Raw genomic sequence first — 23,676 nt, 5'->3', positions numbered from 1 at the left:
AAGTGCAGTAAATCCTCGCCTGCTTCTTGTGTCCATTGTAGGCACTTGACGTGTATTACCTCGTTCTTCTCGGTTAAACAACATTGACAACCTCTGACACTACTCGCAGTAACAGCAGCTGCAGCAGCGACACCACCACCCCTACTACCACCACCCCTACTACCACCACCCCTACTACCACCAGCATAATTATAATTATCATCTTTATCAGCATCAGCATTATCATAAGCAACACATAGACCATTACAACGACCACCGTCGCAGCCGCCACCACCACCACTACCACTATAAATAACACTCCCATAACTCCGACCAGACTCACCTTGTCTCCTACCATCACTATAATAACCATCTCCAAATATCACTGTGACAACCATTATAGTCCAACACCGTCACCATATCCTCATCACTGCTTTCAATTCATTAACATCGATTTCATTACAGAGCTTGATAAAATGAGACTAGTTGACACCTCTGACACTGTTTTCATGTTTTAGTATGAGAAAATAACAAAACTTCTAATGAAAGACAGGCATGGAGTGGAATAAGTCGGCGTTATTGCTCGGAATCTGATACAAGCAAATCCAAAGCTTCAGTTTTCGGCTGAAAGGTAATACAAAAAAATAATTGTTTCTAATTTAGGCACAGTGTCCGCAGTTTACAACGCACCCAGTACTTGACTGGTATTTTATTTTACCGCTCCTGAGAGGATGAAAGGCAAAGGTGGGAGTTGAACTCGGGACGTAACTAAATACTTCAGGTCGAAACTAAATACCTCAAAACAGTTCGTCCGACACTCTGACAATTTAGCTAACGTATCGGATTCATAATACTAATAATACTTATAAAATTCAATCCTAATCATTGATTCAAAGCCTGTCTATCTATCTATCTATATCTATCTATCTATCTATCTATCTATCTATCTATCTATCAGTCTGTCTGTCTGTCTGTCTGTCTGTCTATTGAAGATTAGCTACAAGAATAACAATACGGAAGATAAAATGAAAAACAAGGTGTAATTATAGGTCTGACGGTCAGAGATTAGGAAAATGGAAGTGTTTTTGACGTTTGGAGCTGAAATCTCTCTTCTGAAAGTAGGACTTTAGTAATCTTCAGAAAAGAAGTCAATGAGAGAACATCTGTTAGAACTAAAAATATTCTTCTAGAGACAAACATATCCGAAAATCTTAGTAAATAATACCACAATCAAAGAAAAACGAATCCTAATCCCAAACTTTAGGGAAAACTCTTACAACGATGAGGAAGATGCAGACAGAAATATTCTATTTGAAATCCCTCCAAATCCCAGAAACCAGATCTAATATTCGACCGAACAATATATTCCAGTTCTATATCAGCCATTAAATCTTAGAAAAATGATTTAAGTCACAAATGTCCAACAGCTGAAGACAACTGCCACAACTTATAAAACTCTTAACAAAGACAGAATTCACTTCGGTGGTGGTGGGGGATATTAGTGACAAAATGTTGCGGGACGTGTAGGTTGACTGAACAGGGTAAACCCCCACCCCCCAAAAAATTCAAGAATGGAAGGAAATTCGAGCAAATATGATTTGCGAAAGAAAAAAAATCTCTTTTACGGCATCACATGTACACAATGCAATAAGAACTATATCAGCCAAACAGGAAACCAATTAATGGACTGTGTCAGGGTACATAAACAACAAAACAACGCTTCATCTATTAGGAGTGTTCCATGTAGTGAACAACTTAATATTTGTGCAAAACTAAAATTAAAAATATACCCAGTTTTCAAAGTAAAGGAAAAATCGATCAATTACGAAAGCTCTCCCCCAAAAAGATGCACTCAAAAAAAGAAAAGTTTTATAAAGCACTAAAAAAAAAAGAAGTTTTATGAAGATTCTAAAACCGAAACTAAATTGCAATTGAAAACAATTACTACTATACGGATTACCTTAGAATACGTGTGCTTGAAAAACTAAATACAGCGAAAAGTGCTTACACAAAATATTTCATTCTATCAGCTTTGTTTTAATCTGCATTTCTTATGAGACTCTTTTGCATAATCATCAATTTATAATTAAAGAAAATATCTTTCAAATGAATACATATATATACACACACACACACACACACATGCGTATGAATTTGTAGTTATATATACATATAAAATATATATGTGGAGAGAGAGAGAGAGAGAGAGAGAGAGAGGAGAGAGAGAGAGAGAGAGATTCAGAATAGATGAGTGAGAGAAAATCAAACAAGCGATCAGTGGTTTGTCTCGACTAAGGGTATTGCACCCTATCCATAAATTCTGAACATTTTAAAATTCACCCGGCACTAGTCATAGGTATTTTTTACTGTTGGGTATAATTCAATAATGTAAACAGTAATATCTAAAATTACGGAAAACAAGATATAAGTACCAACCTTTAGAATATTCTTACCGGGTCACTGGTTAAAGCACCATAATATCACAGACAACATTCGGAGATGATCTGGTGTCTCTTCCTGATAACTAGAGTAACACGGGTTTTATTGATTTAAATGTGTTGCTCAGAAACAGAGTATAATGTTCGTAGGAGATTTGAACACCAAACTCATGATTAGAGAACTTGATACCTTTTAAAGAAAGCCTTGTCGCAAAGTATTCGCCCCTCTCTCTCCCTCTCTCCCTCTCTCTCCCTCTCTCACCCCCTCTCTCACTCCCCCTCTCTCTCCCTCTTTTATTCAGCGAGCCAATTAGCATTGATATAGCCTAATCTTCCATTGTATCACGCCCTGATCCTTCATCGTAGCAAACTCAATAAATCATTGTCAATTTCTTCTTGTTGCTGCTGTTGTTGCTATTGTCGTTGTTGTAGCAGTTGCAATTGTTGTTGTTGTTGATCTCTGTAACACTGTTTCTTGTTTTCGCTTTGTATTTTGTCCTTGATTTGACGAAGATTTACTTGCTAATTCTAGAAGTATAAAGCCAGTCAGAACCATGATCAATTGAGTTCAAAGTGTGATTATCCCATCACATTTATTCATAAAAATAGTCTCCTAGAAATAACACCCAACCATTTCCTCAAAGGGTTTGATTTAAAGGAAATTTAGCTGTTATTTTAAAAGTCACGTGATGAAATAGAGGCCTCCACGTTGACTTGGATTCAAACGGTTGGAGAAAGCGTATTTCAACAGGATCTCTACAACTGTAATTTCCGACAAAGGCTACTGCTCACCTTCTGTACACACTTGTGACAAGAAATCGATGTGAAACCCATGTGATTGTATATATAATCAAGTATTTAAATCATTCAATAAATGAATAAAATACATATTAACAGTGCGTGTTTAACTTGATGCAAAATTCATTATGTGAAGAAGTGTTTATAGTATAGTAATTGATATAATCAAATCATTATTGTTATCCTCACACTCGTGGGTAAACAGCCTTGCGTAATACACTTACATCTTTTTGCGTTCTGATTGCAAGTCCTGCCGGAGTCGACTTTGTTCTTCATTTTCTTGGGGTCGATTAAATAAAGTAAATAGTCAAATGCATTAGTCAATTATATCTTTCCTATCAAAACATGTTGCACCTGTGCTTAAGTGAGGATTTTAAAAATAATTATTATGAAAGTGCCGGAGAAATGTCTGGTGCATATGGTTACGCTCATTTTTCTGAGTTCAAATTCAACCGTGGTGGTGGTTGTCTTTAATCTTATCGACGTCAATAAGTTTCACTCAAGTACTGGGTTGAATTAATCGACTGCTCTCCCCCTCTCCCTCTCTCCCCTCACAAATTTGTAGCCTTGTATCAATGTTGAAATTCATTCTACATTGTGATGGTTATGAGTAATAGATGGCAAAGTCAGTTGCCATCTATTACGCCGGAAGTTGTTGTTGACAAACAACGGCTGTAATTTTATTCAGCTGAATACACGTCATTGACTGGTTGAAATTACCGAAATACGACAACTTTAACACGAAATGACTTCGTAAATAGAAACTTTTCTCAACAACGTTAAGAGTAAAATATGTTTTATATGATACATTCTACTAGTGTCCGAAGTTTGAAAGTGTTTAGTTGAAAAAATTAATTTCTCGATCTGCCGATAAAAGTGAGAAGATCCAAATATACTATACTTCTGCTCAACCAAGTTTACATGAAGAAATTATCGACTTAAAAATGATTTCGAAGCTCAAGTATATTTTCAACAGCTTGATTATGAATCATTCTGGCTCAAAATGCAATACAAGTATTATCAACTTTGGTAAAAAATAAAAATACTGTTCATTGCGTTTCCTACATCATATTTAGTACAGAAAAGATTCAATGCGGTGTCGCAGTTGCTGACTAAACAACGAAATAAATTTGCAGTAAGTCAAAAAGGAGACTTATGTTTTCTTTTGACTAACATTAAACCTGATATGGAAAATTTAGCGAGATCTCATCAGGCGCAGGGAAATTATTAACTTGCGATGTATAAAGTAAATTTACAACTCTTGTCTTTATTAATTTTCTATCAATTCACTATTAAAAGCTTATATAATCTATGTTTTTGAGTAAAAATTATCAATTATCATCCATGTTAAGTTAGTTTAATATCTCACTCGCCACTTAGGTGGGCGTTAGGCATAACAACTACTGAATAAGAGGCACTACAAAAAAAAACCAAAAAAAAAGGAGAGAGAGAGAGGGAGAAAGGGTAAGAACAACTGTTATAAAGTATCAAAGAAATAAGAACCAGTTCACTACTACTGTCGATTTAATTGCTGCATCCCTAACCAGTTGAATGTTAAAAATCCTTATTATTATTGTTAAGACGGTGGGTGACAGAACTAGAAAAGCTGTTCGCTTAAATGCTTGTCTAACAGTATTTAGTTACGCATTTATACATTCTGATTTAACTGCCTCTTCTGACTAAAATTTGGCTTTCGTCTTTCCAAGGGCAGGAAAAATAATTACCAATAATACACCGAAACGTTGGGGTAAGGGGAGTAGTAGAACAAGAAAACAATGATGGTGATGGGCCACTTGTGGTATTCCAAAGAAATGAGGAAGAGGATAGCTGAACTGTGAAGAGTTCCTTAATTGAAGAGTTTAATAGTTCATCAGTTGTGCTAGTATTGAGAGAGTGGCCGTGGTTGTTGTATACATATAATTTTAATTTTAATGTTGAGGGTTCTTTAGTTCAGTAATATATCTTTCTAGGGAGTTAACGGGGATTTTCTTTTTATTTATTTTAGTTCATTGTTCTTATTTTGTGAAGAAACCTAACTTCAACCAACTTTTTACGTATCAATTTTTAAACACTATTTTCCAAGTAGGGGGTGCAATATTGAATTTTGTGCTCCCCACAAAATTTTAGGGGGTACAAGTGCAACCCTAGCACCCCCTGTTCCCAGACAAATGTATATAGACTTCACTCCTTGCTGTCTTACAACTGTTACCCTCTGCTTAAATAACTTAAGGATTTTATATTTTTCAAAGAACGATCTACTGGTTGAGGGTCTCTAAGAACGTTCGTCAATATCGACATTTTTTCGGTCATCTTGGAAACATCTGAACCACCCGTACTCTTGTGTGCGGCTCATACACTCCTCTCCATACACTTTCTGCAACTTTGCATCGGCCTCTGAGCAGGTATCGCCAGGACAACTTTCTCTGTCATGGTCAATGTGATGATCACATGCTACACACTTTCTTTCCAAGCACTGCTGTAAACAGCGGAAGTGAGCTAGAATGTTAAAACTTAGTGCGCATGCACAGCAGAGTTCAAGGTCAATTTGTACTAAGCAGCTTGACTCTGCGTGCTTTAGCTTCGTTAATATGGCAAGGATCTATGTGAATTGTTGAGTGTCTGAATTGACAAGTAATCTAGCGTAGAGTTCACAGAATGATGATAAATTCGGATGTTAGCGTTTTCAAGCACCTTGGATCAAAGAAGAAGAAGAAGAAGAAGAAGAAGAAGAAGAAGAAGAAGAAGAAGAAGAAGAAGAAGAAGAAGAAGAAGAAGAAGAAGAAGAAGATGATGATGAAGAAGAAGAAGAAGAAGAAGAAGAGAAGAAGAAGAAGAAGAAGAAGAAGAAGAAGAAGAAGTCTTGTGTTTCTTTGATAAATAATATGTCCTCCGTACACAGATAAATAATCTGAAAATTAAACGATGTCGAAATCAATCATACAGTCTCCATAATCACCACCACCACCACCACCACCACCACCATGTTTATTATGTTACACAAAAGAATCTATTTGTTTTACTTCATTGTTTTAGAACTCCGCCCATTCTCCTCCTCTTCTTCCTCTTCACCATCCTCGTCATCAATAGCAGTTATAATAATAAAGTTTACTTAATGGCTTTACAGGAGTTAATTAAGTGTAAAGGGGAGAGAGAGAGAGAGAGAGAGAGAGAGAGAGAGAGAGAGAGAGAGAGAGACAGAGAGACAGAGACAGAGACAGAGAAAGACAGAGAAGAAAGTTGGGAGAAAGAGAAAGAGAGAGAAGAAAGGTGGGAGAAAGAGAAAGAGAGAAACATTTACGATGTTAAAGGTGTAGAGACTGCGTGCGCACGCATGTGTATCGGGAAAAAGAAAAGTATTACGAGAGATATGGAAAAATTGATTACGAAGATTTATCCATTGGACAAGTAACATCTCTTATGTCAGTCTCCAGAAGGTTGGTGTTCGTTGGATTTCTTTCTGTTTTTTCCGTAGCTTTCAATTGCAATTCACTTGTGGTGGAATACGATAATCACACACACACACGCACGCACACACACATACTCACGCACACACACGCACGCACACACACGCACGCACACACACACAACTACCCAAACCCCCCTCGCACACACGCATCTAAGCTCAACACACAAACATTTTCCTAAGTGTGCACAAATACGAAACCTTATAACTAAAACACTGTTTTCCTTAAAAAAGCACCCAAGCTTCTAAAATCGTTGTGACCTGGAATGTATTCAGGACCACAAGGCAGTGATGTTAGACTGAGAAGTGTGGCGGGTGGACCTTGTTGCCGCGACCCGGGTTGGAATCCAACCATAGTAAATCAAATAACACAATACAACAGAAACATTTTGGAATTCCACCATAACATATGACAGTGACATTGGAATGATACTTCAAAGATAACCCCAATACATGTTCTTGCCAATCTCGAATTACACACGCGATAAAGCAGATTGGAGAATATAACATACATAAAAAGCCAAGTCGCCAATACAGAGATAGCAGGAACGACACTTAAATGCAATTAAGGTAACAGGACTCACTTGAAATGCAGGTATTCGAAGCAAAAACAGCATAATAAACATACATATCTCACCCGAAACTTCCCAACAAGCTGCAAACTCAACTACGAGATATCATATCAATGAGAAAGCATTCAATGCACACAATATGTACTGGTTGCAAAATATTACTGATATCTCAAAAGGTGTTATGTTTATAAATACACCCTCTTCCTTTTCTAAATAAACCTCATCAATTCATCCAAATATCTCACCAAGCAAACGATATTACTTTTGTTTTGCTCCACGCGCCACATTCCTTTCCCCACATGTAACTAGCATAGCCACATAACAAGCAATTTCGTCTACCATCATTCCATTACACAAAAATATATGAACAAAAAAAACTAAAAAAAAAAACTAAAAAAAGGCGTTCTCAAACTTGATAAAACGCTACAGAGTCCTTTTCTTCTGGTAGTCACTCGAGTCTGTGACAGACGATCCGCTATTTATTGTTACAACCTGCACCGATGATTTGTTTACAGTGATTAGATGTTTGTGACGTGCATGAGCTCACTCCCCCTATCAACGTATTAAGTTTAAAGATTTAGTTAACAGAATATATTCAATAAGACAAGTCATGTTTTTATTTTAAGATATATTGTTGAATTTTGTTCGATTTTTTTAATTGTAAAATTACGTATTTTTATATATATTTATCTTTTCTTATAAGATAATATACGTACATTTATTTGATTAATTTATTGTTTTTATCTTAGACCTGATGAGTGACTATATTTAAATTGAATTGATTTTATTGTTATCAATTTGAAAATACAGCCACGAAACATGTGTAGTCTATTTACTAGTTATATACTATTTATTTATTATTTAGTACTCTATTTAGTTTTAGGTAAATGTTTTATCGTGTCTTTAATTTTTTCTATATGGTATGATTTAAGTATATCACTGTTGAATTGCTTCATGGTGGTTCTTCTCTAATTTATATATATATATATATATATATATATACATACATGACAAAAGTAAATAGACACCCTTATAATCATTAAAATTTATTTGAATCTGAAATTATACATTCAAATTATTTATTAATTGTAATGTGAATATCTAATATTTAGTACACGTGCCCTTTGCCTTTTTCAATCCAAGGACCCTCCCTATTAGGCATGTTTACTGTTCAGATGACGAATATTCTCTAGGGGAATTTCTTGCCAAGTTTCATGCAATAATCTCAAAAGATCCGGCTTCGAGGATGCTTTCTTGTTCTTTTTATGAAATGTCCTGTTCATTACGCCCCAGAGGTGTTCAATAGGGTTCATATCTGGTGACTGGCTTGGCTATGGAAGTTTTTTAATGCCATTCTTTTTCAACCAATTTTGGCTCTTTTTAGCCGTGTGACAAGGAGTCCCATCTTCCATAAATAAAGAGTCTTTTTTTATCATTTCACCATTGGAGAAGATTAGAAGGAGTCCTTTCTGCAATATGGACACATTTATCTGAGTTTATCTTTCCATCATACTCCATCAGCTATGATTGATCATTGCTCCAAGTTGCTCCCCAGACAATCATAGAATAGCTGCCTTGTTCCATTGTTGGCTGCAATCTTTTTGCCAAATTCTTGATCACGGTGTATCCACCCCCACACTCGACCCTTGTCAGAAAATACAGGAAATCTGGACTCATCATAGAATATGACAATGTCCCAAAATGCTAGTGGCCACTCCATCATCTCACAAGCCAAAATCTTTTGTCCACTTGATATCGGCTGGTTGAAGAAGTGGCTTCCTTCCTGCTGCTCTACCATAGTAGCCAAGTTTGTGGAGACACCTGACAGCTGTTCTGAGATTGACATCAACTTGTTCTGCTACGTCAGAGGCCTTGCGATGAGGATTATCCTCTACACTTAACAAAGCAAAGGGTCCTGTCAGAGGGCCCTGGTCGACCTGGGCAAGGTGAAGTGGATTCCTTCTCCTGTCTGGTGAATTGCATAATCACCCTATTAACTGTAGAAAGCGGGATCCCAAGGTTTTCTGTGACTTTACGCAAAGTCCACCTTCAGAATGATCTACAACCACGGCCTGTTTGAAATTTGTACAGCTCCAAGGCATCATTTGTACGCGGCACGATTAAACAGTCACCTATAGAACCTGAAACATAAAGAAATGTCCATTAATAAAAAATAAAAAAACATTTCAAGTTGAAATAAAACGATGTTTTATGGGGTGTCTAGTTACTTCTGTCACGTCTGTGTATATGTATGTATGTATGTATGTATGTATGTATGTATGTATGTATGTATGTATGTATGTATGTATGTACAGGGTGGCCCAAAAGTAGGCTTACAGTTATCCCGTAGGCACTTTACATTTCTTTTAAAACATTTTATTATATTTAAATTTCTATCTTACAAACTGAAGAAGGAGCTTGACAAAAATAAATTAAATTAGCATAAAATAATGGTTTCATATTCTTTTATTATTAAGATCTAAACTGTGAATGTGAAAGAGATTGTTGAATAACTGTAAACCTACTTTTGTGGCCACCCTGTATGCATATATGTGCGTGTGTTTGTGTGTCTGTGTCTGTGTGTGTTTGTGTGTGTGTGTGCGTGCGCGCGTACGTACGTATATACATATATAATACATATTCTATTTTCATTTGTATTAAACATTTCCCTCGGGAGACAATGCAAAATTACTGGATTACTTTACACGCTCGATGATCATTAATAAAATATTGTTCAGAAAAAACAATCGATTGTTGTCATAACACTTGATATGTAAAAAAAAAAAATATTATATTCGCAGAGAAAAAGGAGTCGGAAAGAGGCGTAGCTTTAAGGATTAAAATTTAGTCGTTTCTCTCGTGACCCCTAGTGTCTTATTCAAACAGAGTATATCTAGGACGAGACCAATTGAGTTGAACTTAAAGATTATAAAGCGAAATATTTGTAGAAAGTTCTTTTTATATAATCATGATATTATTGTTAGCTCGCCTGGCAAAATGCTTAGTGGCATTTCGTCCGTCTTTACGTTCTGAGTTCAAATTCAGCCGAGGTCGACTTTGCTTTTCATCCTTTCGAGGTCGATAAAATAAATACCAGTTGAGCACTGGAGTCTATGTACTCGACTTACCTCCTCCCTTGAAATTGCTGGTTTTGTACCAAAATTTGAAACTGATATTATACATGCCATTCTTATTAAAAAACCACATATTGACCGAATAACGTAGGTTCTTCGTTGCCCTGTCGCTCTGTTTTGGGTTAAAGTTTGTCATGCCTCATCTATATATATATAAAGCTGAAGTTGTCTGTGTGTGGCAGATTTAGTAGCCTTCAACTAACACTATCTCCTCCAAGACCCTGCGGCACAAGTTGACCAAAATTGAGATTATGATAGAAGAAGGCTTGCTCTTCATTCCGTAGAAGATAAAATTCAAATCGGACCCTGTTAAGACCAAACATTATTTACATAAAAAAAGTGATTTTTTTCTATGAAAATCCCTATTTTTACGATTTTTTGACTGCTGTGTCGCCATTTTTCGGTGTATTTCAACCAGAAAAATGTTCACTTAAAGAGAATAAGAAGCTACATAACGCAAAATTTTTACTTTTCAAAAATTCCTATTCTAAAGGGTCGAAACAAACCCGAGCAACGCCGGGCGATACTGCTAGTCTACAAATAAAACCGGTGGCTAAGATAGCATATTGTATTAATCGTAAATTAATACAATGGGGGCACAGTTGATTAACTCGATCTACTACTTAAAAGATACATAATAGGTACTTTGTTCACAGACGCCAGAAAGAAGAAAAGTAAAGTTGACTCCTGCAATTATTGAACTCAAAACTTTTAGGTATATGATGAGAGTAAAAGTTTCCTTCTTCATGAAAAGTATATAGTTAAGTACATGTTAATATATTGAATATAGTGAGTTTAACATAATTTTTAATCAATCATTTTATTCTCCAAAGTGAGAAAAAAAAAGTCATTAACGTTTACCACACGTAAAGGCTATCAAAAGGAGATAACTTCAAAATATCATTAAAAGGAGGAGACATTTAAATAGGGAGTGAGTGTGACATAACGCAATATAAATGTTTTCCCCGGCTCTCTACTATTTCTGTTACCCACCCATATCTCCACCCAACATTTAATGTTAATAGCGAATAATTGTCTACTGTTACCAAGCGACATAGTAATTGGATAACCAACAGATATCGATAAAGTTCTAATTCCACCGAGAGTTTTGTAATCAACTGATTGGGTGTGGCGTACAACGAACGGACGACATTACTAAGGCTAAACAATCCAGTAAAACTTCCCGTTCACGCCATCTCGTAATGTTTTAATGACTTTGTTGTATATTTATGGAGTTTGAGTTACCAAGATGCAAGAAAATGTGAGTTTTTCGTTTTAGCAAGGATAGTTTTTAAACCTCCTAACGTTTTAATTATGGGCTGCCCAACTTCGTACATTTTATTATTTTTTTTCTTATTTAAGATGTCCTTCTAACCTCAGAATCTGAAAAAAAAATTAGATGAAAAAGAGTTTTAGATTAAAAAGAAATTATAAAACTGATTCACAGCATCAGTGCTTTTTAAATAAATATATTTCGTTTCAATTTGCAAAATATTTTGTTTAAATTTGAAAGCGTTTGTGAGACGCGTTATTTCCCGAAAAATTTAAAGAAATCATTGTTTAATAAAAATAACAGAAAATACATTTTCTGAAAATAATAAACGGTGTTCTTTCAGTTTTAATTTATTAAATATGAAATATAATTACCAATACACGCACAAAATATATTTACAAATTTCAAAAGTACACACACACACACACACACACGAAACGTACAAACGCATACAAATACACACACAACACACACACACACATACACACATACACACACAAATATACACACACACACGCAGAAACACACGCAAGGTTTGACAGATGCATTAGTTTAACGCTTTAAAATGAAAATAATCGATTCTTCGTATTTCGGATGTTTGCACTTCATCAGAAAAATAACAGATTGGGAAAAGGTGGCAAGAACCAAAACGGAAAGCCGAAAGGAGAAAGCGGTACGAATGAGGTTTTCAAGGCGGTGAGCTGGCAGAAACGTTAGCACGCCGGGCGAAATGCTTAGCGGTATTTCGTCTGCGTTACGTTGTGAGTTCAAATTCCGCCGAGGTCGACTTTGCCTTTCATCCTTTCGGGGTCGATAAATTAAGTACCAGTTACGCACTGGGGTCGATGTAGTCGACTTAATACCTATGTCTGTCCTTGTTTGTCCTCTCTGTGTTTAGCCCCTTGTGGGTAGTAAAGAAATAGGTACGAATGAGGTTTTGTAGTTTTATGAAGGGTGTTAGGAGCATATACAGGAGGGTATCCATGTGTAAAGATAGGCATAGGGTATGTGCGCGTGTGGTTTCATGAGGTGAGCGTGGGTGTGGTGATGTGCAAGTATGGGTGTGTAGTGGCGTGGGATTTTGGGGCGTGAGAGGATGGTGTGTAGGTATAATCTTATTGTATGTGTGAGAAGGGAGGCAAGGTGGAGGTAGCAGGCATGAATGTGAGGTGAAGGGGAAGGTAAGAGGAATGTGATATTTAAGAAGAAACAAAGACGGAAAAGACTATAAATAGTAAAAAGACAAAAATAGTAAAATGATAACACTGGTGAAAGGTCAAGAGGTTATGTAATAGATATAATTTCTGGAGAGAGTAAAAGCTGATAAGGGAAGGGTTAAAAAAGAAGATAAAGACTGAAAAAGGAAAGGGGAATAAATGAATGATATGACGCTGAAAAGACAATAATTCTTTTATAGATGCATTGGAAAAAGTTAATAAAAATACAAAAATAAAAAAAATAAGATAATAAAAGTACGAGTGAATAGTGTGAGGTTTACAAGATCCCCGCAGAGTGCTCGTCACATGCTCCACGTCTGGTGGATGAAAGCAGAAATATAGGTGTTATTTTTAGAAAAGGCTTTGTAAAAAGTCGTAATATCCGGTAATATATTTCAGAGGTGAAATAGGGAACGGAGACAAGTGTGGAAAAGTGGGAGCGAATTGGATCGACATATGTTGGAGGCAAAAGGGAACTGGTGTCGTTGACCAGCATGCGGTGGATGCAGTTTGCGTTGAGAGCGACGAAGGGAGAGATTGAAAAGTGAGTGCGTGTATGTGTGTGTGTGTGTGTGTGTGTGTGTATGTGTGTGAGTGTGAATATATTTGTGCGCGCGCGTGTTAGCGAAGGAAATAGCAGTCCAATTTGAAATCCTTAAGACATCCCAATTCTTCTTTGAAAAGATCTGAGAATTCGTCATAGAGATTGTGGCAATGTCGTTGCAGGAAAGCATAAGGCTTGTTCGAGATATTAAGGCGCGACGTTCTTACATCCTCACTCTTGTCTTGACTCTCTACGCATCTCAGTCCAAGAGCATTATCCACAGAGATTCCCAGTGTTCGGATAGCGTTTCGTCCCACCAATTTCAGGTCAGGGATCTTAGTGACTATGTAAAGAATTGGGCTTTATTTGCCAGTCATTGGATACTTGCTTTGGCCCATAAAAGTTCCCAGCACGGGCAGGTCGTGCTTGCTAGCAGACTCATTGCGAAGTCTGACATTATCAAGCTTCGGTTTTTCCAGTTGTTTCCAGACCAGAAATGAAACGAAATTCCCCGTAGTTGCAGTATCCAGTTACATCGTGAACTGTCGGTCTTGGATTGTGATTGGCACAACTAACCTGGAAGTATTGTCGGGAACTTCTCCGACGATTGTTTTGACAAGCTCTGCTTCCGTGATTCTCTTCACGGAAGGTTGGGAACGATGTTCCCGTTGCTGCCATTGTTTCTTCTTACAAACAGCTTCCAAATGTCCTTTCTTTTCATGAAAGTGGCATTTGACTTCTTTGTAGGGGCAGTCTGTCACAGTATGGGCCTTTCCGCATCTGTAACACTTCAACTCGGGGGTCTGTGGACTTAGACTGCTGGTGGTTTTTTCGTTAGCCCTTGTTCTGTCTTTGCTTGATCTTATTGACAGGCCTGATCTTGGAACCGTAAACAGTTTCCTTGGCAACCTTCACCGCGTATTCAGTCTCAATCACAACTTGGAAAGCACAGGATAAATCCAGCTCTGTGTCCTTGATCTTGCAAAGAGCTTTCAATAAACTTCATTGTTGACAGAACATACGAATCTCTATCCAAGAACTTACTTTTGAGGATCTATGATCGAAGGAAAGCCACAGGTAGCAGCATCTTGACGTATACGCGCTGCCAGTTCGAGGAGAGTTTCGCCTGGCTTCTGTTGCATGTCACTTCAGAATTTGAAACATTTTCGCTCAATGAAATGTCTTGGGTTGAATTGTTCTTTCATAAAGTTGACAATTTCCCGAATCGACCGCTTGTTAATATCCCTGGACGGACTCTGTTGAGTAGCCAGATTCGCCAGTTGTTTATAGATGGTAGCGGTTTGATTCGTCAAGAGTACTTGAGCCTTGCGCTGGTCAGGCACGGCGTTAGCCACAAACAAAAGTGCAAAATCTTAGCCAGTAATTAGGCCACAGTTCTGATGTTGAATCAATAGCAGCAAATAGTGGGATAGAGGTTGAAGGAGTTGGAAGACGGAACTTGGACTGGAATCCTTTCTAGAAACTTGAACTTGAATCAGCCTTCTCAAAGCTTCCAAGTCTTCTCTGTGCTGCCGCACTTGTACCTCCATTTGTTCTCCCTGAAGTTGAAGTTGTTGCGTGAGCAACTTTATCAGCTTTCCGCTTTGTTCCGCCATTGTTGTCAAGGTAAAAATAACTTACAGTAAAACTCCAACTATATTAGATAAAATAAAGTAAAACTCTTGACAAAATAATTTAACTGATAACAGAAGCTTATGTGCAAAACTGGTTGTTTACCTTTCAGATTATTGTATTATCAACGTCAAGGTAAAAAAAAAAAAACACTCGGCAAGGATAGTCTTTCTTATCCTATCAGCGAAGCCAATTTGTTGTGCTTCTCTCGTTCACTTGCGAAAAAGAACACAGTGATACTCCAGATGGGTTTATTACCCCTCTCTGAAGCAGTGTATAACAAGAAAAGGCAAAAGCAAAAGGAGAAACGCCCCTCTACCAGCTCTGCTTATATAGCGGTAAGCCATTAGAACATTCTAGAGGGTTCTACAACTTTCCATTCGATTCTATTGGACAGATTCGAATACCACCACTTTTTATTGGAAAAATTTAGATGCTAGCGATCTCCACAACAGTGTAAAAATGTGATCAAAAGAGGAATATTCCAAGGAGTTACATTTCGCCCATTTCTATTTGTAATTATCTCTCGTCTTTATTTTTAATAATGAAACAAATCGAATCATTTAGTCAAAAGTAACAAAGGAATCATTTATTCATGAATAAACTCAAACTTTACTCCCATGGTAAGAACTAGTTAGTTTCTTTAAAAGAATTTTCGATAGAGATACTCGTATGAATTATGGTAGTGAAAACAACAGTTGTTTTTACTACCATATTCATATGCTAATGATAAAGGGAAGAAAATGATAGTTTAAAGTAGTAATTCTTAACCGGGGTCCACATGGCCCCTGGAGGGCCACGTAAGATTTTACTGTTAGAATTGATGTGCAATAAATTGGCTATACTTCTACAAGTCATGAATATTTCAGCCATTTTTTAAATACCATTCCAAATAAAATTTAATTATAAAAACATAATGGGACTTTTAAAAACATCGAATGTCTATAAGAATCCAGTAGAGTAAAATATGAATGAAAGGGGTCTTTAGGCAAAAAATGGTTGAGAACCACTGATGTAGAAAACCCATTCCCTTATGACAATAAGATAGCTGAAGGAAGGTTCTATATAATAATGATGAAGTATGGAAGAAGAATGGAAGAATGGAAGAAAAAGACTAGGAATATCATGGAAACAAAATTATATGTGAGGAGCAGCATTAAAGGAATCAATACCCAGAGAAGAACAATACTAAGGTATTTGAGTCTAATGGATAGGTGCACTAGAAATTTGTTAAAAGCACACAACGTAATACACCTTTGGAGTAATGCTAGCACAATGTCTACATTAAAGAGGGAGAGAGAGGGAGAGGGAGAGAGAGGGAGAGAGGGGGAGAGAAAGACTTAGCAGTCATCGTGCATGCGCCACAGTGCACTTTGTACATTAATGACGTAACCGGGAAGATAAATGGTTATTAGAATAAAAACAGACTAATTAGAATATTAAGTAAAGTGAAGATATAGAAAAGATGAGGCTAATGTTGCTGATTTTTAGATCATTTCTGTAATAATTAACCAAAAACTTTTTTTTGCATAAAATTAATTAATTCATTCATTTAAAAATTTTCACTTTTTTCAGATACAGCTACAGTTAAATATAGACTTCTCAACCAATTCCATTAAATGTTCTGAAAAATATCAAATATCGCAACAATGGGCTGTTCTGCAAGTACAATTATGAAAAAAACGCCTCCTGTAGCAGCGCAAGACCAAACTCTAAAACATGGAGAACGTAGGAAAAGGTAATTCTATTTTTTACTTTGGCACTACCAAGTTAATATTTTTTATGTGTTTTATTCTTTTACTGGTTTTGATCATTCGACTACTGCGATGCTGGGAGTTTTTAGTCTCCATTTTGGGAGACTGTTCAGGTCTCACTACTTTGTTTGGTAGTCATTTTGATCTTTATTTACCGGATGACTAAATTAACTTTGAGTTATGTCCCTTATACGAATATACGTTCGTATAATGAGTAAATACCACAAAGAATTATGACTAATTCATAGTGGCTGCGTGGTAAGGAGTTTGCTTCCCAACCACATAGTTCAGTCCCACTATCTCGTACCTTGAGCAAGTGTCTTCTACTATAGCCCCGGATCAACTTTAGAAAAGTGTGAATGAAGTACAAAAAGCAAATAAGGAAGATGATAAAAATGATCAGATTATGTAACTTGTAGGTTAACATTCTAAATAAGCTAGAAAATAACATATATATATATATATATATATATTATATATATATATATTATATATATATATATATATATAATATATAAAATATAGCCTGTGTTGGTACACTTTGTGATAAAGTAGATATCAACGTGGTGCTGTGGTGCGGCTCATGAAAAGAAGATGGACTGGTATAAGAAGAATTGTAAAAAGGAGAGAATTATTTTATATGTGAGGGATGAACAGATGTGTAATGTATATCTTAGTGTCGTTAAGTTCTCAAAAGTTGATAGACATCTGTGAATATTGAGAAAAATATGGATGTATCCAAGAATACCCAAGTTAGTTCCACCAAATTTATAATGCAGGTAAAAGGGTTGTTGACAAAAGAAATCAAAGAAGTTTGTTTCTGAGAAGGTTAGTGATGTCGGCAGTGTAGTGGTCATCGAGTTTATGAGTGGATTATTAATTCGATGGAAATTTGCCTTCTAACATAATCTATGAATAAGCTGGCATAATTAGAGTAATTTTAGAACTTATAGACAAACTTCTAATTAGTGAGCGGAGTTGAAGATTAAGTGGAGAGATTCAGTGACTACCATTTCAACTAGTTTGCGTAATATAATATTGCTACTAATGAAACCAACGATATTGATTGCATTTTTTTCTTTTGAATTCTTCTTCAAACAAGTGACAACTCAATGGCATCGAAATCAATCGTTCATTCTGAAGAAACTATTCAAGAAAGACCTCCACAGGAACATACTGAAAACCACATTGATGCAGTTGTAACTTTTGTAACAGATCAAAATATACAAAACGATAACAATGAAAACATCCAGAAAGACAACACTGATTCGAAAAATTCTTGCAATGACAGAAAAGAACAGGATATTAAAAGTCCGGAAAATAGTTACAAAAACAATAAATCGGAAGTTCAGTCAGAGTCAGTTGACATGACAAATGAAATAACATTTGCCGAAATAGACCAAGCAAATTCATCGTTTGAATCTAATTCTGGTGTAAATCTAAAAGAGAATGGAAACCTGCAATCTGGTGAGAGAAATATCGGCGCTAAAATACATTTCTACAAGAAAATTCAACAGCTCAAAGGTTCAAATAATGTAATGCATGTGAGTAATACTTCTCTAAAGACGGAGATTAGTAGAGAGGAGAAAGCAATCCATGATTTACTAATGGGCAATATGCAAGTTGAATGTCTAAGTGAAGCTAAAATCGTACGAATATTTACCAGTAGTACATTCACAGGTAAATGATAACATTTTTGATTGGTAAAATAATAATTTTAGTATTTTAAATGATTGAGTTGTTGTTTTTCCTTAGTTATTGATGGTGTTGAGCAGTGGCGACATCTGTATAGGAACCGTGGAACTGCAGCACCCTCCTCTATTTCCACTCGATATTATCGATAACATTCAATATAATGAGTCCTTTTTTCTTTAATTCCTTCTTTATGCTTGTACATTATGTAATCCTTAAGTTTAATGTCAGTAGCCATCCCCTAGTTTATGGAAAAATATAGAGCTGTGCGCTTCACAGCTCCAGTGACGCGGTGTTTGGCTGTTGTGCGCATGCTCACTTGTCCGAGATTGGAAGCTTCGCAGTAGGAAGAGAGAGCACTGCGTGAATGACAGTTCTGGGTGAAAGGTAGTGTTTATTTTTGACTTCGCGTGTGTTGTGCTTAAAGCGTGTTTATATTCTTGAATGTGATAAATTAGATTATTATCCTTCTTCCAACTTCAATGTTGTTGTTAGGATTTGAAAAATAGGGCACATTTTCACCCCCTTATTTTGTCATTTGAGGGGATATTTGAAAAACAGGGAGGAATTCTCAGCGGTGTTCAGTGAACAAATTAAACATACAACCCGGCGGTAGATAAAACGCGAACCGATCAAGTTTATGTATAAATGTTCTTTTTATGTTTGTTTCCTTTTACACAATATTAAAAGAACGGCTAAAATATTTCTGAAGCAGCACCTCCACGAATTTTATCTACGAGCTGCCACTGGTGTTGAGTAACCATAACTAAATACATTCAGAACTCATTACTGTTATGAGTAATGCCGAATGAATTCTTGGGAATGATCCCTACGCCCATACTGGACCCTAACATGCACAGCACATCATAAAGTTGTGTGCGTGTGTGTGATATAAATACATAAACACACCCGTATACATAATATAGATATATAATACATATAAATGTAAATATATATGTGCGCACGCACATCCACACACATATAGACATACACACATACATGTATACACACGCTGATATCCGCTCTTACAGTACACACTAATGGCACCCAACTTGCACACGCACACACATCCATATATACACGGAACGAAAAACACCGACACACACGTGCACACACACACACACACACACACACACACACAGACTCCCTCTCTCTACCCCCTCTTTCTCTCTACCCCCTCTTTCTCTCTACCCCTTCTTTCTCCCTCCCTCTCTCTCTCTCTCTCTCGCATGCATGTGCACCATTTCTTCATCTGTTCTTTTAGAAAAAGAACAAACGCCCAAAACATCCCAGATAATCTTTTTTCTTGCCAGCGTTATACTAATGTGTGTGTGTGTGTGTGTGTGTGTGTGTGTGTGCAAGCGTATGTGTGTATGTATGTGCGTGTGTGTATATATGTGCGTGTGTGTATTTGTGTGTGAGAGAGAGAGTGAGAGAGAGAAAGAAAGAGAGAGCCTGTGTGAGAGGGTTTAACTAAAACAATCAATTTTCATTTACAAACACGGTCTGAGTTTTCAATCTGTATTCTATAGATACCCAACACGAACGAAATTATTTAATGGAGAACGCTTACTGTAAACTGAAGGCTTTCTGTCAGCAAAATGGCTACCAGTTTCAAGTTGTGGACATGCGTTGGGGTATTGGACAAGATGCTACCAATGACCACCTAACAACCGAGTTGTGTATGAAAGAGTTGAAACTATGTCAGAAACTTTCGACGGGACCAAATTTTGTGGTGAATATTTATTTCATAAAATCTTTTGTTTTGCTTTTCGTAATGTATCTGAGTGGAAGGGAAGTCACCGAAAGAATAAAGCATTGAATCACATTATCAAGGATGCTGAGTTCAAATCCACAGCAGGCGCCTCGTTTGTTTTCGAGATACAGTATATTATTATACATTCCCGCATTTCAGCACTTTTGGAAAACGTGTCTGCAGACGCGGTTGTGTAGTAAGAAGCTTATTTCCCGACCTCATGGTTCCTGGTTCAGTCCCACAGCGTGGTACCTTGGGCAAGCACTTTCTACTATAGCCTTAGACCGACTAAAGTCTTTTGAGTGGATTTATTGGACGGAAACTGAAAGAAACGCGTCGCATATATATATATATATATATATATATATATATATATATTATATATATATATATATATATATATATATATATATATATAGTAGTAGTAACAGAAAAGAAGAATTTCGGTTGTCCCCACGTGGTGGATTGTAATGTATATAAGAAAATAAAAAAAGGAAAATACGCACACTTACATGGTTATAATATAATTTTTAATGTATCGACCGGTTTCGCAATCGCTATTCATGATATAATGTTTAATTTATATGAATATATATTTTTTCTTCAGAAGAAATTTGTAATGAAGTTCACGAGTGAATGATTTTACAAGTTGACAAGGAAAGGGAGGTAATTAGATGTTATTATTGTTATTGTTGTGTGTAAGGGAGATAACTGTTTAGGTTTTGGGTGGGGAATAAATATGTGTACAGACAATTATTTCCTATTTGATGACACATACTATCGTCAGAAATGCGGAATTGCGATGGGGACGAAAGCAGCTCCTGTTCTTGCGAACCTAATAATGGGTTATTTTGAATTCACCTTATATGAAGTATCACTCCAGAAATATGGTTACCCATTTTACCTCTACATAAGAGAAAATTGGAAGCGATACCTGGATGACTGTTTTATCATCTGGAAGGAGAACATCGACAAACTTTTGGATTTCAAAACAACACTAAATGACAGAAATAGTAACATTTAATTCACAATGGAATATAAAGAACAACTTCCATTTTTAGACATCATGATAAAAAAAGTCAACTGACATTTATTATAAACCAACTGACTCAAAACAATATCTTCTTTTCAACTCATGCCACCCGAAACACATAAAAATAAACATCCCTTTTAACTTAGCAAAAAGGATCTGCACAATAGTGTCTGATAGAACAACTCGGGACCTTCGTTTTCAAGACCTCAAAACAACAATATCCACCCTCTCTTAACGACGAGGGAATTAAACGTGCCAAACAATTAGACACAAAAACACTAAGAACAACAAAACAGAGCACCACACCTCAAACCAAACATTACTTTTTATATCAACACACAACCCCAGAAACAGTGAGGCATTCAACCCGATTGTGCAAACTCTCCCTTTACTAACTAGAGATCCAAAAATGAACATCCTGAAAACACACAAACTCATCAAATGCAAAAAACAAGACAAATCTCTAAAGAGACTGCTAACAAATGCGAAGCTTTACAAAACAACCACGAAACCAACGGTTGAAAAATATGGACGCCCGAACTGTGTCACCTGCGCCAACCTGCTTGAAGGCTCGGATTTCCTTTTCAAACGAGGACAGAGGTTCAAAATTAAAACTAGTTTCACCTGTGCCTCTGAGAACCTAATTTATGTAATAACCTGCTCGGGTTGCAGTCATCAGTACATTGGACAAATGAGTTTAACTTTGAGGAAGAGAATCACTCTGCATAAGGAGCAAATCCGTTTCCCGCAATACAGACAAATTCCTCTTAGTGAACACATAGAAAAATGTGCAGGTAACAGCAAACCAAATTTTACAGTCTTCCCTTTCTACCAGTGCAAAGACACAATCTCTCAACTAGAACGCTTAAATAAAGAAACTTTTTTCATTGAAAAATACAAAACGCGTCTTAATAAGCACGCATAACTAACTTTTATATTTTTACATACTACATCACTGTAAATAAATCCCCTACTAAACATGGTCCCTTTTTTTAACCTGTCTCCTTTCTGTACACATATTTATTCCCCACCCAAAACCTAAACAGTTATCTCCCTTACACACAACAATAACAATAATAACAACCAATTATCTCCCTTTACTTGTCAACTTGTAAAATCATTCACTCATGAATTTCATTACAAACATGGACCAAATTTCTTCTTAAGAAAAAATATATATTCATATAAATTAAACATTATATCATGAATAGCGATTGCGAAACCGGTCGATACATTAAAAATCATATTATAACCATGTAAGTGTGCGTATTTTCCTTTTTTTATTTTCTTATATACATTACAATCCACCACGCGGGGACAACCGAAATTCCTCTTTTCTGTTACTACTACTACTACTATATATATATATATATATATGTTTATATCTGTGTGTCTTTGTGCCATAGTTTGTCTCCTCCTCCACTGCTTAACAACTGGTGTTGGTATGTTTAAATTTCTGTAACTTAGCAAAAGAGACTAATAGAATAAGAATCAGGCTCAAAAATAAGTACTGGGGTCGATTCGTTTGACTAAAAGTTCTCCAAAATGGTGCCACAGAATGACCGCAGTCTCATGACTGGAACAAGAAAAAGGTAATGGATAAAAGAAGGCTGATCATCCAGTGATACTCATACACACACACACGCACATTTATGTTTAGGAACGAAAGAAAATACTACTGAACACTTGGTATAGAGTTTATATTAATTGTGAAATAATTGGTGATTCCCCCCACTGCAACTCAGGGTTTTACGCATGTTAAATACACATGTGATCCAGTCCGGTAATATTTTATGGATAATTGAAGCTGCGTCTGTAATACACTAGTTAAGTTGATTCTCATTGGTCAAAGGCAGATCTCGTAGTAGAATATGTGGTAGGTCAGAAATGTTGCTTGCTAGACTACTTGATGAAAAAGAAACCATCTGCTCCACACTCGAAGACATCATGAGGCAAATAGGTTCAAATATTAAAACTAGCGATATAAATTAACTGGAGAAGAAATATTTTAAATGATGTCATAAACAGCTTCCACAGGTCTGGAAATCCAGAGCGGACCGATTCAAATCTACAGCCAAAGATCAACGAGCACCGTGAACGATTTGCCTCATGATATCTACGAGTGTGGACGAGATGGTTTCTCTTTCATCAAGCAGTTTAGCGAACATTTCTGACCTACCACATATTCGACTACGAGATCTGCCTTTGACCAATAAGAATCGACCTAACTAGTGTATTGCTTCAATTATTCATAAAATATGACCAAAGTTATTGATAGATATCAATTATTTATAAAATATGACCAGAATTATTGATAGATACTTTCACTCCTGAAATGTCAAGTAGGTGACAGAAAATGTATCGACTTCGAACGGGGGAAAAAACGGAGGT

The 23,676-nt window shown here is 36.3% G+C and overlaps 1 protein-coding gene across 1 annotated transcript in view; it reads left to right on the top strand.

Annotated features, from left to right (window-relative positions):
* The first annotated feature begins 6,537 nt into the window (after nucleotides 1-6,537).
* Nucleotides 6,538-23,676, top strand: part of LOC115210615 — an 82,822-nt gene continuing 65,683 nt past the window's right edge. Inside the window, exons 1-4 of the mRNA XM_036502658.1 lie at nucleotides 6,538-6,649; nucleotides 16,626-16,788; nucleotides 17,907-18,484; nucleotides 20,029-20,231. Of these exons, the coding sequence (XP_036358551.1) occupies nucleotides 16,700-16,788; nucleotides 17,907-18,484; nucleotides 20,029-20,231 (870 nt within the window). The 5' untranslated portion in view covers nucleotides 6,538-6,649; nucleotides 16,626-16,699. The remainder of the gene's footprint in view (nucleotides 6,650-16,625; nucleotides 16,789-17,906; nucleotides 18,485-20,028; nucleotides 20,232-23,676) is intronic.

The sequence above is a fragment of the Octopus sinensis genome, linkage group LG4 (assembly GCF_006345805.1).
Source record: "Octopus sinensis linkage group LG4, ASM634580v1, whole genome shotgun sequence".
Taxonomy (NCBI): domain Eukaryota; kingdom Metazoa; phylum Mollusca; class Cephalopoda; order Octopoda; family Octopodidae; genus Octopus; species Octopus sinensis.
The sequence above is the reverse complement of the archived record's forward strand: the minus strand, read 5'-3'. Positions and strand labels throughout refer to the sequence as shown.